The following is a 19,453-nucleotide window of genomic DNA, read 5'->3' on the forward strand; positions in this document are numbered from 1 at the left end:
GATCTGTCCATTGGTGTAAGTGAGGGGTTAAAGTCCCCCACTATTACTGTGTTACTGTCGATTTCCTCTTTAATAGCTGTTAGCAGTTGCCATATGTATTGAGGTGCTCCTATGTTGGGTGCACATATATTTATTATTTTTATATCTTCTTCTTGGATTGATCCCTTGATCATTATATAGTGTCCTTCCTTGTCTCTTGTAACATTCTTTATTTTAAAGTCTATTTTATCTGATATGAGTATTGCTACTCCATCTTTCTTTTCATTTCCATTTGCATGGAATATCTTTTTCCATCCCTTCACTTTCAGTCTGTATGTGTCCCTAGGTCTGAAGTGGGTCTCTTGTAGACATCATATATATGGGTCTTGTTTTTGTATCCATTCAGCCAGTCTATGTCTTTTGGTTGGAGCATTTAATCCATTTACATTTAAGGTAGGTATCGATATGTATGTTCCTGTTACCGTTTTCTTAATTGTTTTGGGTTTGTTTTTGTAGGTCCTTTTCTTCTCTTGTGTTTCCCACATAGAGAAGTTCCTGTAGCATTTGTTGTAGAGCTGGTTTGGTGGTGCTGAATTCTCTTAGCTTTTGCTTGTCTGTAAAACTTTTGATTTCTCCATCGAAGCTGAATGAGATCCTTGCCGGGTAGAGTAATCTTGGTTGTAGGTTCTTCCCTTTCATCACTTAAAATATATCATGCCACTCCCTTCTGGCTTCTAGAGTTTCTGCTGAGAAATCAGGTGTTAACCTTATGGGAGTTCCCTTGTATGTTATTTGTCATTTTTCCCTTGCTGCTTTCAATAATTTTTCTTTGTCTTTAATTTTTGCCAATTTGATTACTATGTGTCTTGGCATGTTTCTCCTTGGGTTTTTCCTGTATGGGAATCTCTGCACTTCCTGGATTTGGGTGGCTATTTCCTTTTCCATGTTAGGGAAGTCTGCGACTATAATCTCTTCAAATATTTTCTCGGGTCCTTTCTCTCTCTCTTCTCCTTCTGGGACCCCTATAATGCGAATGTTCGTGCGTTTAATGTTGTCCCAGAGGTCTCTTAGGCTGTCTTCATTTCTTTTCATTCTTTTTTCTTTATTCTGTTCTGCAGCAGTGAATTCCACCATTCTGTCTTCCAGGTCACTTATCCGTTTTTCTGCCTCAGTTATTCTGCTATTGATTCCTTCTAGTGTAGTTTTCATTTCAGTTATTGTATTGGTCATCTCTGTTTGTTCTTTAATTCTTCTAGGTCTTTGTTAAACATGTCTTGCATTTTCTCGATCTTTGCCTCCATTCTTTTTCCGATGTCCTGGATCATCTTCACTATCATTATTCTGAATTCTTTTTCTGGAAGGTTGCCTATCTCCACTTCATTAAGTGTTTTTCTGGGGTTTTATCTTGTTTCTTCATCTGGTACATAGCCCTCTGCCTTTTCATCTTGTCTATTTTTCTGTGAATGTGGTTTTTGCTCCACAGGCTGCAGGACTGTAGTTCTTCTTGCTTCTGCTGTCTGCTCTCTGGTGGATGATGCTATCTAAGAGGCTTGTCGAAGTTTCCTGATGGGAGGGACTGGTGGTGGGTAGAGCTGGCTGTTGCTCTGGTGGGCAGAGCTCAGTAAAACTTTAATCCCCTTGTCTCCTGATGGGTGGGGCTGGGTTCCCTCCCTGTTGCTTGTTTGGCCTGAGGCAACCCAACACTGGAGCCTACCTGGGCTCTTTGGTGGGGCTAATGGCAGACTCTGGGAGGGCTCACGCCAAGGAGTACTTCCCGGAACTTCTGCTGCCAGTGTCCTTGTCCTCACGGTGAGCCACAGCCACCCCCCGCCTCTGCAGAAGACCCTCCAACACTAGCAGGTAGCTCTGGTTCAGTCTCCTATGGGGTCACTGCTCCTTCCCCTGGGTCACCATGTGCACACTACTTTGTGTGTGCCCTCCAAGAGTGGAGTCTCTGTTTCCCCCAGTCTTGCCGAAGTCCTGCAATCAAATCCCTCTAGCCTTCAAAGTCTGATTCTCTAGGAATTCCTCCTCCCGTTGTCAGACCCCCAGGTTGGGAAGCCTGACGTGGGGCTCAGAACCTTCACTCCAGTGGGTGGACTTCCATGGTATAAGTGTTCTCCAGTTTGCGAGTCACCCACCCAGTGATTATGGGATTTGATTTTATTGTGATTGCGCCCCTCCTACCGTCTCACTGCAGCTTCTCCTTTGTCTTTGCATGTGGGGTGGCTTTTTTGGTGAGTTCCAGTGCTTTCCTGTCGATGATTGTTCAGCAGTTAGTTGTGATTTTGGTGTTCTCGAAAAAGGGAGTGAGAGCATGTCCTTCTACTCTGCCATCTTGAACCAATCTCCAAGGAAGCCTTTTAAAATACAGGTTTTGGAGCCCTGCCTTGAGTTTTCTGACTCAGTCTGGGTCACCAGGTGCTTGTGATAATGGGCCAGGTGTAGAATTCTCCTGCCTGGATGAGAGGCTATGAGGAAGCACCAGTGAGTGTGGGAGAGATTTATGAGATACTTAAGCAGCAGAATGAACAGGTTTTAGTGATTGATGGACATCAACCTGGAGTGACTGTGTGGATGGACCGGCCATTCATTATGCCCCAGAATTCAAATGGAGCATTCAGATCTTCAAAGGCAAGGAAAGATGATGAGACAATCCACAGGACATGCAGGTACACGTGAGCATTAGGTAGTTAGATATAGACGTATGGTTGGCCAGGGAGAGCTCTAGACTGAAGGCCTAAGAATGAACGTAGGAAATAATGTTTAATTCTGACTCAGAAGGAAGAGACCTCAAAGGAGATGGAAGAGAGGCCAGAGAAATAGGAAGAAGATAAGAACAATTCAAAATTCATTCAAGCATTTAACGGGGAATGTTTGGCTTGCGGACAGAGTATAAAGGGCCTAAATTCCAAGTAAGTAAGTTTTGATTGTATATTGTCAGCAAAAGTGGGGGAGAGCAAAACAATAACAGTAAACAGTTTGCTTACTTAAGTCAAGACTATGCTATGATCAGGTTTGTTTTGGGGGAACATCATTGTATCACTGGTAGAAAGGAGATGGAGAGAGGGTGAGTCTAGAGGTGGGAGAACAGTTTGAAACTGTGTGGCTGTAATAAGGGCCTAATCTAAAGCATTGGGGGGCGGGGTGGACACAAGACACCCGTTTCAAGAGAGATGTCTAAGGCAGAATGTGAGTGCCAGCGGGAATGGTAAAGGAGGAGTAGTTAAGGGCAAACTAAGGCTTCCAGCTTGGCAGACTGGTGGCCGGCAAACTAAGGTTGGAGAGGGTAGAACGTAGACAAAGTTTTGGAGATGATGCTGTGGGCGTGAGCAATTTCAGGCACCATATGGTTTTTCATGGGTAGTGAGAAATATGGCTCTATTGCTCTTCCGATAGGTCGAGGCTAGGAGTTATGATTTAGAAGTCATCAGCAGTATGGGAACTGAAGTAAAAGACAGTCACCCAGGCAGATACATATTTAGTGAGAATAAGTGACGACCAGTGGTGATTGTCAGGAGAGGGTGAACACAGTACTCAGAATCAGATCTGATGCTACAGATGCTGCCTGACCTACACCAAGTGCAGGGAGACATACGTTCTTTATTCTAAATATTACTCAGTATACTCAGTGAATCAATCTGCAGTTTTTTGTTTTATTTTGTTTTTTGTTTTTTTGGCAATCACATCACACTGACATTTCATACCGTGTTAGAAGTTAACTAAAATCCATGCATATTTTAATTGAACTATTATTAATTAATTTTGGTCTCCTCTTGGCCATGAATCTAAGTACAGGACTTTCCAATTATACTGATTCCATCAGACGTGATGCTTTTGTTGCAAGAAACAGACTACTGCACTAAAAGTAGTTTATCCTATGACGACATATATTTCCCTCTCATAACTGAAAGTCCAGAGGTATGCGTGTTGAGGGTTGGCTCAGCAGATGAGCAACGATGAGGAACTGAGTCTTTTTCCTACTTTGGCTGCCAACCTCAGTGTGTCAGTGGTACATTCATCAAGGGCAAAAGGTGATGGTGGCAGCGCCCCGCATTCTGCTTTCACATGAGAACATCTGAAAGCAGGATGGGAGCAGGGGCATGTTGACCCAGAGGCCTACTCTCTTTCTTTTTTATTAAAATTTGCATAATCATTTATATACAGTAAAATGCATAAATTTTAGGTGTACAGTTGAAAGAGTTTCGACAAATGCATACACCCATATAACCCACTTCCCTATTGAGAACATTTTCGTCACCCCAGAGGGCTCCCTGGGGTACTTTCTTCGTCAATCATCACCACTGCTGCCACCCCCAACTCCACACAGAGGCAACCACAGCTCTGATCTCTTAAATCATTCTCTTTTTGGTAATCAGGAATGAAAATATTTCCCAGAGCCCTCACTTTCCCTTACATCTTTCCCAGCACACTTTCCCTTACATCTCCTTGGCCAGAACTGTGTCACAGCCAACCTTTAAGTCAATCACTGGCTAAAGAGGATAGTATTATAGACCATTTATGACTCATCCATCTGTTGGGGTCCGTCTGACCTAAGCACACTGCTGCAGACCCAAATAAAACTGGGTTTGGGGGGTTTTTTTAAAGCAAGAAAGAATAGGGAAAGGGCTATACACACACACACACACCATTTTGTTGGTCTACATATCCAGCCATCCAATATCTGACCTATTCTTCCAGCTTTATTTCACTCACAAAAGTGCTAAGTATGTGCTCGTTCAAGCCAATGATTAAAATACTGAGAATGACACAAACACATGTAGAGACCTCCCCTGAACTGAACAGCAATCTATGTTCCAACACTCTGGTCAAAGTTCTTCATCCTGGTCCAAATGCAACCAAATTTGTATTTGTCTGCGTCCCAAATTTTCATTTAGCCCACAAGGGTATCATGAGAATGTCATCGAACACTTTGGCTCCTACACTGGGGCACACAGAGGTGTGTCAGTGGATAGGTTTAGTACTTTTTCCCTTTAAAAGCCCTTTCCTCTGTCTCAGTACTTTTTATGAGGCTCAGATTATTCTCAGCTCAGATATTTCGAGTCTCTGTCACTGTAGTGTATTTATCACTTGTTCTGTGCCTGTTTACTCTTTTTGTATACATCCTTCTAAAAGCTGAGCTCATGAGAATGATACCTTGTTTTTCTTAGCTGCTCTTCCATTCTTCCTATTTTTCGTATGTTAATGATATCATTGTGAACCTCCCAATCCCTTTTCAATCTAGCTTCCTTTTGGCTTATATCTAATGTTTCTACGATCTTAGGAATTTTAGAAAAATCTGCTTTCTAAACAATGTCCAGGTTTACATATCTAACCATGGCTAGCCCATTCTTTATTGTTATGGACCTTAAAATGGCCCTGGTACATCCCATTAAACTAATTTCCATAACTTCCATTCTATCCTTATTGGTTATAATTAGATCCAGAAAACCATGCTTCCTTGTTGCATTATTTACCGTCTCAGAGGTAAGACTATCAGCAAGATCAGTAAAAAAACGCATTAAATATTCTGCTTTAACAGAATGATGCTTCAGAGTATAGACATGGAGTTTCCAATGATGACATTTATCTGCCAGATTTGAAACTTGCATTAGGAGAGGAGCAGTCATATTCATCCACCTAAGATATCCGTATTTGACTCCCTCAGTGTTTTCAGTTTATGTATCTTGTACTCTCATGCTTAAACCTAGTAGCTCAAGGATTTCCATGCAGGGCACTCTTCCAAAGATCTCAACAGGTGTTATTTTATTTGTACAGCATGTAAGCTCCTGTTGGTGTACTCTAGTGATTATCTGTATCTCAGCAAGTCTGTCTTGCTTAGGAGATCATATTTATCTATTTTCATTCTATTTTAGGTTTACCATATTATCTTATCAGCCCTAGTTAAAAGGTATGTGTTAAAAAGTGTTTATCCGTGATACAGCTGAAACAAAGTCAGTCACTTTTTAATATTTTAAAAAGAGACCCTTTGCAAAGCACTATAGGAGTAGGATAAACATATTTAAGGTAGATTTTTTTCTATTTAGAAAACTATTTTAATTTTTCATAGCAAAACTGATAAAAGTTATATATTTTTAATATTCTCTGTGAATCACTGATATTTTCTCAGCTACCACATTACCTCCACTTTATGCTACACTTGATATTCTCCAAAGTAGCTCATTTCATCTGAGCATTGTTCTTCCTTTTCCTCAGATTTCAGTTTAAAGTTCTCTTTATCAGGTTGGCAAGATTCTTGTCCAATGCATTCCTCTCATACGCACGCTATCCCCTATACGGAGTCTGTTGTATTCACACATGAGCCCTAGTTCAGAAAACCTCATTTCGGTCTTTTGCTGTTTCTATTGGGTGCTACACGATACCCCTTACCTTTCATTTCTTCTTCAATGTCATGCCTCAACTGGAAGAAGAAATGAAAATAGCCCTTCAGTGCCCAAACGAAGTGCCATATGAATCAACAATAGTGTGGTCTGTAAATGTGTTAAGTCTCAGGAAACCTCTTGAGGGAACCTCCCATATCAGTTCCATCAAGATTTACCTCAATATGAATGAGAAAGAAATAAGATGCCTTCCCTCTAGTCGCTACCTGAAGGACTTGGTTTGGATGTTTACCCTTTGACTCTCAGTTGTAAATCTTTAGAGAACTACATGCATTAACCTAATGTGTAAAAGATATGTTATAAATTATCAGCCAATGATAAAAAGATTTAGATAGTATTGTCAAGATTCCTTTATAGGTTTTAAAACTAGTCCCCTTTACTGGTGACAGTTACCAAGGACCGCACATATGAGACTTAGAGTCTCTAGTTGAACTTGGAAGTGTGCCAGGAACAAGAGACACAAAAAGACATAGTAATACTTTCTTCAGGAATCCGCAGTCTACTTGGTAAGCTAACACTTCTGGACACAGACCTAAGCACGTATCCCTGCTATTAACACCAGGCTTCTATAAAAAGGTGGTGCACCCAATTGACCATATCTCTGGGCTCATGTAAGTGCTTTTGAGATGATTTTATAGCAGCAAGGAAACATCAATCCACAATTATTCTCCAATCTTAGAAGAATATATATCAGTTTAACAAACACTTGATACAAAGAATAGATTTTGTAAAAAGAATTCAACATAGGAATAATAAACTGAAAGTATATCCATAAGGAATTTTTATAACAGAGAATGATTAAATAAAATATCTTCCATTAAAAATACAGCAATACTGAAAATTAAACACCAAAGTTACTTACTTTTACTATGATAAGCCTCGCTAGGTTTTCACACCTCTGGTTATCATTTTCCACATACTCCACTTCAAACAGGGTATTATAATTTTCTAATATTTTAGCCATTATCTTGTTGCAGAGGTCTTGCTCTTTCATGCCTTCAAGCCCAGGAGGCACACTAGAAATAAGGGAAACAAATTGAGAGGAATTACATTGTAAAAACACAACTGCCAGCACAGCTGACTCAGGCTTATACTTTGACCTTTCCTGAATGATTGATCAGCCTTCTTATAAATACACATGGGATTTTTAATAAGTTCTACGGTGACACACAGGATGTTGTTGGGACAACTGGCAAGTTCCCAAGATCTGAATTAATAACTTGTGCTGAATAAGAAAAGTACATGTTGTTCAGGAAGAGGGTACAGGTTAACATGCGTGCAATCAATAATGCTTTATACATATTAGAAATTGCTACACATAAAGTAACATTTATAAAAAAGTAAAAGCTAGAGAGAGACCTTCAAGATGGCGGACGAGTAAGACGCGGAGATCACCTTCCTCCCCACAGATACATCAGAAATACATCTACATGTAGAACAGCTCCTACAGAACACCCACTGGACACTGGCAGAAGACCTCAGACCTCCCAAAAGGCAAGAAACTCCCCACATACCTGGGGAGGGCAAAAGAAAAAAGAAATAACAGAGACAAAAGAATAGGGACGGGACCTGCACCAGTGGGAGGGAGCCGTGAAGAAGGAAAGGTGTCCGCACACTAGGAGCCCCTTTGCAGGCGGAGACTGCGGGTGGCGGAGGGGAAAGCTTCGGAGCCACGGAGGAGACTGCAGCCACAGGGGCGCGGAGGGCAAAGCGGAGAGATTCCCGCACGGAGGCTCGGCGCCGAGCAGCACTCACCAGCCCGAGAGGCTTGTCTGCTCCCCCGCCGGGACGGGCGGGGCTGGGAGCTGAGGCTCGGCTGCGGTCAGATCGCAGGGAGAGGACTGGGGCTGGCGGCGTGAACACAGGCTGAAGGGGCTAGTGCGCCACGGTGAGCCGGCAGGGAGTCCGGGAAAAGTCTGCAGCTGCCGAAGAGGCAGGAGACTTGTTCTTACCTCTTTGTTTCCTGGTGCGCGAGGAGAGGGGATTCAGAGCGCCACCTAAACGAGCTCCAGAGACGGGCGCGAGCCGCGGCCATCAGCGCGGACCCCAGAGACGGGCCTGAGATACTAAGGCTGCTGCTGCCGCCACCAAGAAGCCTGTGTGCGAGCCCAGGTCACTCTCCACACTGCCCCTGCCGGGAGCCTGTGCAGCCCGCCACTGCCAGGCTCCTGTGATCCGGGGACAACTTCCCCAGGAGAACGCACGGCGCGCCTCGGGCTGGTGCAACGTCACGACGCCTCTGACGCCGCAGGCTCGCCCCGCCTCCTCCGTACCGCTCCCTACCCCCGGCCTGAGTGAGCCAGAGCCCCCGAAGCAGCTGCTCCTTTAACCCCGTCCTGTCTGAGCGAAGAACAGACACCCTCAGGCGACCTACACGCAGAGGCGGGTCCAAATCCAAAGCTGAACCCCGGGAGCTGTGCGAACACAGAAGAGAAAGGGAAATCTCTCCCAGCAGCCTCAGGAGCAGCGGATTAAAGCTCCACAGTCAACTTGAGGTATGGTGTATCTATGGAATACCTGAATAGACAAAGAATCATCCCAAATTCAGGAGGTGGACTTTGGGAGCAACTGTAGACTTGGGGTTTGCTTTCGGCACCTAATTTGTTTCTGGTCTTAGGTTAATCTTAGTTTAGTATTTAGAGTTTATTATCATTGGTAGATTTGGTCATTGATTTGGTTGCTCTCTTCCTTTTTTTTCTTTTAATAGATAGATATATATATTATTTACCTATTTCTCTTTTTGTGAGTGTGTACATGTATGCTTCTTTGTGTGATTTTGCCTGTACAGCTTTGCTTTTACTATTTGTCCTAGGGTTCTGTCTGTCCTTTTCTTTTGTTTTTTTTTAGTAGAGTTTTTAGCACTTCTTATCATTGGTGGATTTGTTTTTTGGTTTGGTGGCCCTATTCTTTCTTTCCATTTTTTTATTACTTAAAAAAATTTTTTTATTTTTAATAATATTTATTTTTTATTTTAATAACTATTTTATTTTATTTTTTTCTTTCTTTCTTTTCTTCTCCCTTTTCTTCTGAGCCATGTGGCTGACACGGTCTTCAACCAGGTGTCAGGCCTGTGCCTCTGAGTTGGGAGAGCCGAGTTCAGGACATTGGTCCACCAGAGACCTCCTGGCTCCATGTAATATCAAACAGCAAAAGCTCTCCCAGAGATATCCATCTCAACACTAAGACCCAGCTCATTCAACGACCAGCAAGCTACAATGCTAGACACCCTATGCCAAACAATGAGCAAGACAGCAACCCAACCCCACCCATTAGCATAGAGGTTGCCTAAAATCACAGACACCCCAAAATACACACCGGACGTGGTCCTCTCCACCAGAAAGACAAGATCCAGCCTCATCCACCAGAACATAGGCACCAGTCCCCTCCATCAGGAAGCCTACACAACCCACTGAACCAACCTTAGCCACTGGGGGGAGACACCAAAAACAAAGGGAACTACGAACCTGCAGCCTGCAAAAAGGAGACCCCAAACACAGTAAGTTAAGCAAAATGAGAACACAGAGGAAACACACAGCAGATGAAGGAACAAGGTAAAACCCCATCAGACCAAACAAATGAAGAGGATACAGGCAGTCTACCTGAAAACGAATTCAGAGTAATGATAGTAAAGATGATCCAAAATCTTGGAAATAGAATGGAGAAAATACAAGAAACATTTAACAAGGACCTAGAAGAACTAAAGAGCAAACAAACAATGATGAACAACACAATAAATGAAATTAAAAATTCTCTAGAAGGATTCAATAGCAGAATAACTGAGGCAGAAGAACGCATAAGTGACCCGGAAGATAAAATAGTGGAAATAACTACCGCAGAGCAGAATTAAAAAAAAAGGAATGAAAAGAATTGAGGACAGTCTCAGAGACCTCTGGGACAACATTAAATGCACCAACATTCGAATTATAGGGGTCCTAGCAGAAGAAGAGAAAAAGAAAGGGACAGAAAATATTTGAAGAAATTATAGTTGAAAACTTCCCTAATATGGGAAAGGAAATAGTCAATCAGGTCCAGGAAGTGCAGAGAGTCCCATACAGGATAAATCCAAGGAGAAACATTCCAAGACACATATTAATCAAACTATCAAAAATTCAATACCAAGAAAAAATATTAAAAGCAGCAAGGGAAAAACAACAAATAATATACAAGGGAATTGCCGTAAGGTTAACAGCTGATCTTCCAGCAGAAACTCTGCAAGCCAGAAGGGAGTGGCAGGACATATTTAAAGTGATGAAAGGGGAAAACCTGTAACCAAGATTACTGTACCCAGCAAGGATCTCATTCAGATTAGATGGAGAAATTAAAACCTTTACAGACAAGCACAAGCAAAAGCTAAGAGAATTCAGCACCACCAAACCAGCTTTAAAACAAATGCTAAAGGAACTTCTCTAGGTAGGAAACACAAGAGAAGGAAAAGACCTACAATGACAAACCCAAAACAATTAAGAAAACAGTAACAGGAACATACATATCGATAACTACCTTAAATGTAAATGGATTAAATGCTCCAACCATAGGACAGAGACTGGCTGAATGGATACAAAAACAAGACCCGTATATATGCTGTCTACAAGAGACCCACTTCAGACCTAGGGACACACACAGACTGAAAGTGAGGGGATGGAAAAAGATATTCCATGCAAATGGAAATCAAAAGAAAGCTGGAGTAGCAATTCTCATATCAGACAAAATCGTCTTTAAAATAAAGACTAAATAAGAGACAAAGAAGGACACTACATAATGATCAAGGGATTAATCCAAGAAGAAGATATAACAATTTTAAATATTTATGCACCCAACATAGGAGTAGCCCAATACATATGGCAAATGCTAACAGCCATAAAAGGGAAAATAGACAGTAACACAATCATAGTAGGGGACTTTAACACCCCACTTTCACCAATGGACAGATCATCCAAAATGAAAATAAATAAGGAAACACAAGCTTTAAATGATACACTAAACAAGATGGACTTAATTGATATTTATATGACATTCCATCCAAAAACAAAAGAATACACTTTCTTCTCAAGTGCTCATGGAACATTCTCCAGGATAGATCATATCTTGGGTCACAAATCAAGTCTTGGTAAATTTAACAAAATTGAAATCTTATCGAGTACCTTTTTGGACCACAACACTATGAGACTAGTTATCAGTAACAGGAAAAAGTTGGTAAAAAATACAAACACATGGAGGCTAAACAATACACTACTAAATAACCAAGAGATCACTGAAGAAATCAAAAATTTAAAAATACCTAGAAACAAATGACAATGAAAACATGATGACCCCAAACCTATGGGATACAGCAAAATCAGTTCTAAGAGGGAAGTTTATAGCAATACAATCCTACCTCAAGAGACAAAAAACATCTCAAATTAACAACCTAACCTTACACCTAAAGCAATTAGAGAAAGAAGAACTAAGAAACCCCAAAGTTAGCAGAAGGAAAGAAATCATAAAGATCAGATCAAAAATAAATGAAGGAAACAATAGCAAAGATGAATAATACTAAAAGCTGGTTCTTTGAGAAGATAAACAAAATTGATAAACCATTAGCCAGACTCATCAAGAAAAAACGGAGAAGACTGAAATCAATAGAATTAGAAATGAAGAAGGTGAAGTAACAACTGGCAGTGCCGAAATACAAAGGATCATGAGAAATTACTACAAGCAACTATATGCCAATAAAATGGACAACCTGGAAGAAATGGACAAATTCTGAGAAACGTACAACCTTCTGAGACTGAACCAGGAAGATATAGAAAATATAAACAGACCAATCACAAGCACAGAAATTGAAACTGTGATTAAAAACCTTCCAACAAACAGAAGCCAAGGACCAGATGGCTTCACACGTGAATTCTATCAAACATTTAGAGAAGAGCTAACACCTATCCTTCTCAAACTTTTCCAAAATATAGCAGAGGGAGGAACACTGCCAAACTCATTCTACAAGGCCACCATCACCCTGATAACAAAACCAGACAAAGATGTCACAAAGAAAGAAAACTACAGGCCAATATCACTGATGAACATAGATGCAAAAATCCTCAACAAAATACTAGCAAACTGAATCCAACGGCACATTACAAGGATCATATACCATGGTCAAGTGGGCTTTACCCCACGAATGCAAGAATTCTTCAATACACGCAAATTAATCAATGTGATAAACCATATTAACAAATTGAAGGAGGAAAACCATATCATCATCTCAATTGATGCAGAGAAAGCTTTCGACAAAATTCAACACCCATTTATGATAAAAACACTCCAGAAAGTAGGCATAGAGGGAACTTACTTCAACATAATAAAGACCACATATGACAAACCCACAGCCAACATCGCTCTCAATGGTGAAAAACTGAAACCATTGCCTCTAAGATCAGGAAGAAGACAAGGTTGTCCACTCTCACCACTATTATTCAACATAGTTTTGGAAGTTTTAGCCACAGCAATCAGAGAAGAAAAAGAAACAAAAGGAATCCAAATTGGAAAAGAAAAAGTAAAGCTGTCACTGTTTGCAGATGACATAATACTATACATACAGAATCCTAAAGATGCTACCAGAAAACTACTAGAGCTAATCAATGAATTTGGTAAAGTAGCAGGATACAACATTAATGCCCAGAAATCTCTTGCATTCCTACACACTAATGATGAAAAATCTGAAGGAGAAATTAAGGAAACACTTCCATTTACCATTGCAACAAAAAGAATAAAATACCTAGGAATACACCTACCTAAGGAGACAAAAGACCTGTATGCAGAAAACTATAAGACACTGATGAAAGAAATTAAAGATGATACCAACAGATGGAGAGATATACCATGTTCTTGGATTGGAAGAATCAACACTGTGAAAATGACTATACTACCCAAAGCAATCTACAGATTCAATGCAATCCCTATCAAACTACCAATGGCATTATTATTCACAGAACTAGAACAAAAATTTCACAATTTGTATGGAAACACAAAAGACCCCGAATAGCCAAAGCAATGTTGAGAAAGAAAAACGGAGCTGGAGGAATCAGACTCCCTGACTTCAGACTATACTACAAAGCTACAGTAGTCAAGACAGTATGGTACTGGCACAAAAACAGAAATATAGATCAATGGAACAGGAGAGAAAGCCCAGAGATAAACCCACACACATATGGTCACCTCATCTTTGATTAAGGAGGCAAGAATATACAATGGAGAAAAGACTGCCTCTTCAATAAGTGGTGCTGGGAAAACTGGACAGCTACATGTAAAAGAATGAAATTAGAACACTCCCTAACACTATACAAAAAAATAAACTCAAAATGGGTTAAAGACCTAAACGTAAGGCCAGACACTATCAAACTCTTAGAGGAAAACATAGGCAGAACACTGTGACATACATCACAGCAAGATCCTTTTTGACCCACCTCCTAGAGTAATGGAAATAAAAACAAAAATAAACAAATGGGACCTAATGAAACTTAAAAGCTTTTGCACAGCAAAGGAAAACATAAACAAGACGAAAAGACAACCCTCAGACTGGGAGAAAATATTTGCAAATGAAGCAACTGACAAAGGATTAACCTCCAAAATTTACAAGCAGCTCATACAGCTCAATATCAAAAAAAAACAAACAATCCAATCTAAAAATTGGCAGAAGGCCAAAATAGACATTTCTCCAAAGAAGATATACAGATTGCCAACAAACACATGAAAGGATGCTCAACATCACTAATCATTAGAGAAATGCAAGTCAAAACTACAATGAGGTATCACCTCACACCAGTCAGAATGGCCATCATCAAAAAGCTACCAACAATAAATGCTGGAGAGGGTGTGGAGAAAAGGGAACCCTCTTGCACTGTTGGTGGGAATGTAAATTGATACAGCCACTATGGAGAACAGTATGGAGGTTCCTTAAAAAACTAAAAACAGAACTACCATACCACCCAGCAATCCCACTACTGGGCATATACCCTGAGAAAACCATAATTCAAAAAGAGTCATGTACCACAATGTTCATTGCAGCTCTATTTACAATAGCCAGGACATGGAAGCAACCTAAGTGTCTATCGACAGAAGAATGGATAAAGAAGACGTGGCACATATATACAATGGAATATTACTCAGCCATAAAAAGAAACGAAATTGAGTTATTTGTAGTGAGGTGGATGGACCTAGAGTCTGTCATACAGAGTGAAGTAAGTCAGAAAGAGAAAAACAAATACTGTATGCTAACACATATATATGGAATCTAAAAAAAAAAAAAAAAAAGGTTCTGAAGAACCTAGGGGCAGGACAGGAATAAAGACGCAGACGTAGAGAATGGACTTGAGGACACAGGGAGGGGGATGGGTGGTAGGCTGGGACGAAGTGAGAGAGTGGCATGGACATATATACACTACCAAATGTAAAATAGATATCTAGTGGGAAGCAACTTCATACCACAGAAGATCAGTTTGGTGCTTTGTGACCACCTAGAGGGGTGGGATAGGGAGGATGGGAAGGAGATGCAAGATAGAGGAGATATGGGGATATGTATATATGTATAGCTGATTTACTTTGTTATAAAGCAGAAACTAATGCACCATTGTAAAGCAATTATACTCCAATAAAGATGTTAAAAAAAAAGAAAGAAAAAGCTAGAAAGAACAAGTGTTATCACAAAAAGAATGAGTGTTTTACCATGACAGAAATACTCAGTTACACAAATAACAGCAACACAGTCTTTATTTAAAGATTTTTTAGATAATGCACAAAAGGCACACAATCTAAAGGAAAAGATAAATAATTCTGGGAAAAAATGCTGATAATTGTTGAAGATTATGTACACTGAAGATGCATTATACTATTCTCTCTTCTTTTGGGTATGTTTAAAATTTTCCATAATTAAATAAAAGAGGTATAAAAAGCTTCTGAACGCAGAAGACACTCTATATAAGGTAGAAAGACAAGCTATAGATTGGAAGAAAAGAAATATCTCTTCAGTAACATGGACAACTGACATAGCATTAGTAATCAGAGTATCTAAAGTATTTTTACTAATCAATAAGACACTGAGTAATTTTCTTATCTTTGTTTCTTTTTTAAAAAAAGAGACAAAAGACAAATGGAAAAACTCAGAAGAAAACACTTGGACAGTCAAGAATCTTATGAAAAGATACTTAATCTGACTGAGTAATCAGTGAAATGCATTAAAAAAGCAACAATGACGCATCAATTAATATCCACCTGTATTCATTTCCTACGGCTGATGCAACAAAACTGTGACAAACTGGGTGGCTTGAGACAGAAATTGATTCTCTCCCAGTTCTGGAGGCCAGAAGAGTAACAGCAGTATTACCAGACAGAAATTAAAGTGAGCAAGGCCATACACGCCACAGAGGCTCAAGGGGGAGATTATGGCTACGGCATTACTTGGCTGTAGCTGCACCACTTCAATCTTCAATCAAGGCCGACATCTTCAATTTCTCTCTACTCCATGTTCACATGGCCTTCTCCTCTGTGTGCATGTCCGATCCCCTTCTGCCCCCTTCCTATAAGAATACGTGTGATCGCATTCAGTACCCACTCAAATAATCTAAGACAATCCCTTTATCTGAAGATCTCTATCTTAATTACAACCGTAAAGTCCCCCTTTTTCACCAAATAGGGTAGTATTTACAGTTTCCAAGGATTATAACTTGATATCTCTGGGGGATATTGTTCACCCTACTATGCCATCTTCGGGGTACATATCCTAAGGTGACTCCCAATGAGTCACACTCCTGTACTCACCTCGGGGGTAGGCAGAACCTGTGACTTGCCTCTGATCAAGAGAATATGGCAAAGGTCATATGACGTCACTCCCATGATTGAGTCTTATATAATGTAACATAATCTCAGCAGACTGGAGCGAGGTTTCTGCCGCTGGTCTTGATGAAATAAGCTGCCATGTTCGGAGAGGACCCATGAGACCCCCACATGGCAGGGGACTAATGTGTACCTGAGGCCTGCCTCTAGGTCACAGCCCGTAAGGCGCTGGGCTCCTTATGCAGCTGCAAGGAAATGAGTCTACCAACATCAACTCATGAGCTTGAAAGCAGATTCTGTTCCAAACTTGAGCCTCCTTAAGAACATGCAGCCCAGCTGTTACCTTGATTTCAGCTTTGTCAGGCCAGAGACAAAGGACCCAGCTAAGCTGTGCCCGGACACCTGAGCCACGGAAAGCCTGAGATAGCCAACTTTTGTTGTTTTAAGGCACTACAATTGTGGTGATCTGTTACACAACAAGTGAAAACTAGTACAGAGTTCGGTATCTGGAAGTGGGTTACTGCTCTAACAAATATCTAAAATGTGGGAATGTCTTTGGAACTGGAGAGTGAGAGGAGACAGGAAGACTTTGGGTAGCATGACAGAGACAGCCTAAAATGCCTTCAACAGGTTTTTAGTTGACATCTGGATTTTAAGGACACCACTGGTGGACTTCCCTGGCAGTCCAGTGGTTAAGAATCCACGCTTTCACTGCAGGGGGCGTGGACTCGATCCCTGGTCGGGGATCTAAGATCCCGCATGCCGTGCAGTGTGTCCCCCGTCCCCCCCAAAAAAAAGGACACTGCCGGTGAGAGCTCAGAAGTGCTGGCCAGGCAGTAATAAGGAAGGGGTGAGGTCAAACCACAGTATGTCATATCTTACAGAAGTAAAATAACAGGCAATGAGAGAAGTGGTAACACGCACTAGACAAACTTAGGTAGAGAGACCCAGAGCGTGAATTTTAGAACTCTTTTGTGTTCTGTTTACCGATGACTTGGAAAAAGATGACTTATGGCCTCCTGGGTCTTCATGTGGAAACAAAGGATAGGTCTCACTAAATAACAATTTTTAAATAGAACAAAGAATGCAGGAACAAATGACTTATCAGGAGGGAGAAGAAACCACAGCAAAGATAATAAATCAGTCATAATGACTCCCAGGTTCTGTTCCAAAGGTACAGATCAGCCTAAAGTACATTTTTTTTTTTTTACTTTTTGGCCTCAACCAGGGATCGAACCCACACCCCGCTACAGTGGAAGTTGGCTGGCTTTTGTCAACCTAGAGTGACCTCTGCCTCATTTTAAAGCTAAAATCTCCACCCCAAGGGTGGGGGATTGCCACTATTTCTGCACTTGCAACTGTGTTTGAGCATGTTGTCGCACTGTGCAAGCCCATCTGGAACTCCACCTCTACATGGAAAATCACACTTGCCCCTTCATGAATACGCATGCACCCATAGCTTAAACTTCCCTGATCCTGCTGTGCTGGGAGACAAGGCTTTGAGAGCTATCTCCCTGTCTCCTTACTTGTCACAAGGAATAAATGCTTCTGCTTTAATCAAAAGTACTTGGTGTCTTCATTTGGCTAAGCACCCCAAGTGAGGGACGCATTGTGCCCAGTAACAAGAAAATAAGAAACACGTTATTGGAAACTGGAGAAAGGGAGATCCTTGCTTTGTTGGCAGAAAGCTTAGTGAAATTGTATCCTGCATTATGTGGGAAGCAGCATGTGTAAGCAACAAGCTTGTATATACAGTGCAAGAAATTTCCAAGCCATATTTTGAAAGTACCACCTGATTTCTCCTTGCCACTTATGGTAAAAGCTGAGAGTGAGAGAGAGACAGAGATAGAGAGACAGAGGAAGGGAGAGGGAAGAGAGAAGGAGGGAGAGAGGGAGAGGGAGGGAAGGGGAGAGAGAGAGAAACTGAGGTTAAAACTTAAGTAAAAAGGAAATAGGACTTGATTTAAAAGTTGACTCTACAGATGGCAAAAGACACTGAAATTAAGAGATTCACTGTCAGGAAAGCAAGCTCCACAGAAAAGGTTGAGACTGTGATGATACAACCTTTTGCTAAAACCTCAGAAAGATCAAAACCTCAGACTATTCAGTTAGACAAAGGTCCCTTTCAGGTGATTAAGGGTGTGTCTCACAGATCCTTTCAATTAAACCAGAGAGCCTCTAGGAACTTTAAAGGCACTGTCCATCAGCCACTTTAGCAGGAGCCTGAAACAGAGAAAGGATTATCTTGGAAAGATCTGAGGGGAATGTGTCTTTTTTTCTACTGGAGTGAATCCCAGTGAAATTCACAGAAGACTAGTAAGTTTTTGAGAAATTTATTTCAGCAGAAACACTGCCAACTTGGAATGAAAGGGACAAAAAGGGTACAAAATGAAAGGAGGCCATTAGATTTCCAAAATTCTTTTGGCAGGAAGCAGGCTGATAAAGCTACTCAGCTGCAAATGTGCTGCCTTTCATCAAAAATGAAGGATGACTCAGAGGGCAGAACCGAGAACCAAGAGGGTGAAGTTGAAAAGCACGGAGAAGTATTCCCAGGCTTTGAGACCTAGTCGACAGATCCGCAACATTTGCTGGGCTGGATATCAGAAATGTCATTAGCCAGCGACTTTATTTTTTTATCTTGAATTTCTTCCTGTTTGAACCAGAACATCTATTGTTGTTATCCTATGTTTGTTCCATCAATATATGTTAGGTGTGTTGAAGCAAATAACTTCTCTCTTTAGTTTCATCCTCTAAGGATGCCTTTCTCAACCACAGAGTAACAGCCCGTTTTGAGATGTTGCCAGTTATCTGTTGTAACAAAGCAGACACTTCAGGCTTATTTTGAAACTAAATTAGATTCAAGGTATTCTATATAATACATTTACTCTCAATCATTTTTATTACAGTATGTTTCTTTAGTCAGATGTAAGGGTAAAGCTTCAGTTAAGGAATGCATGGATCCTATCACTGAAGATCTTTTGCATCAATTCTGCAGCAGTCTGCTAGAGATACCTGTGGCAATTATAACTTCCTGCCATAGGGTTATTCCCATTCATAAAAGCTTGTCAATTTTAAATTTACCACTTTTTAAATATCCAAGACAAAACAAATGAGAAACAATGTAAGGAGAGGATTCTGGGAAGATAGTGGAGTAGGAAGCACCAGACATCTGTCCCCCTACCTAGATAACAATTACACCGGCAGAATTTGTCTGATGAAATATTTTGGAACTCAGTAACATCCAGGGAAGGCTCAGACAGTAAGCCGTG

General features: G+C 40.9%; 1 protein-coding gene across 10 annotated transcripts in view; it reads right to left on the bottom strand.

Moving 5' to 3' along the window:
* Positions 1–19,453, bottom strand: part of FAM13A (family with sequence similarity 13 member A) — a 349,193-nt gene that overhangs the window by 211,452 nt on the left and 118,288 nt on the right. For all 10 annotated transcript variants that reach the window (XR_014263561.1, XR_014263562.1, XR_014263563.1 and 7 more), the window contains one exon: positions 7,243–7,396. Coding sequence is in view for 5 of the 10 variants with exons in the window: in XM_082461668.1 (XP_082317794.1) it covers positions 7,243–7,396 (154 nt within the window). In the remaining 5 variants the exon portion in view is untranslated. The remainder of the gene's footprint in view (positions 1–7,242; positions 7,397–19,453) is intronic.

The sequence above is a fragment of the Balaenoptera physalus genome, assembly GCF_965194825.1.
Source record: "Balaenoptera physalus genome assembly, chromosome: 5".
Lineage (NCBI taxonomy): Eukaryota > Metazoa > Chordata > Mammalia > Artiodactyla > Balaenopteridae > Balaenoptera > Balaenoptera physalus.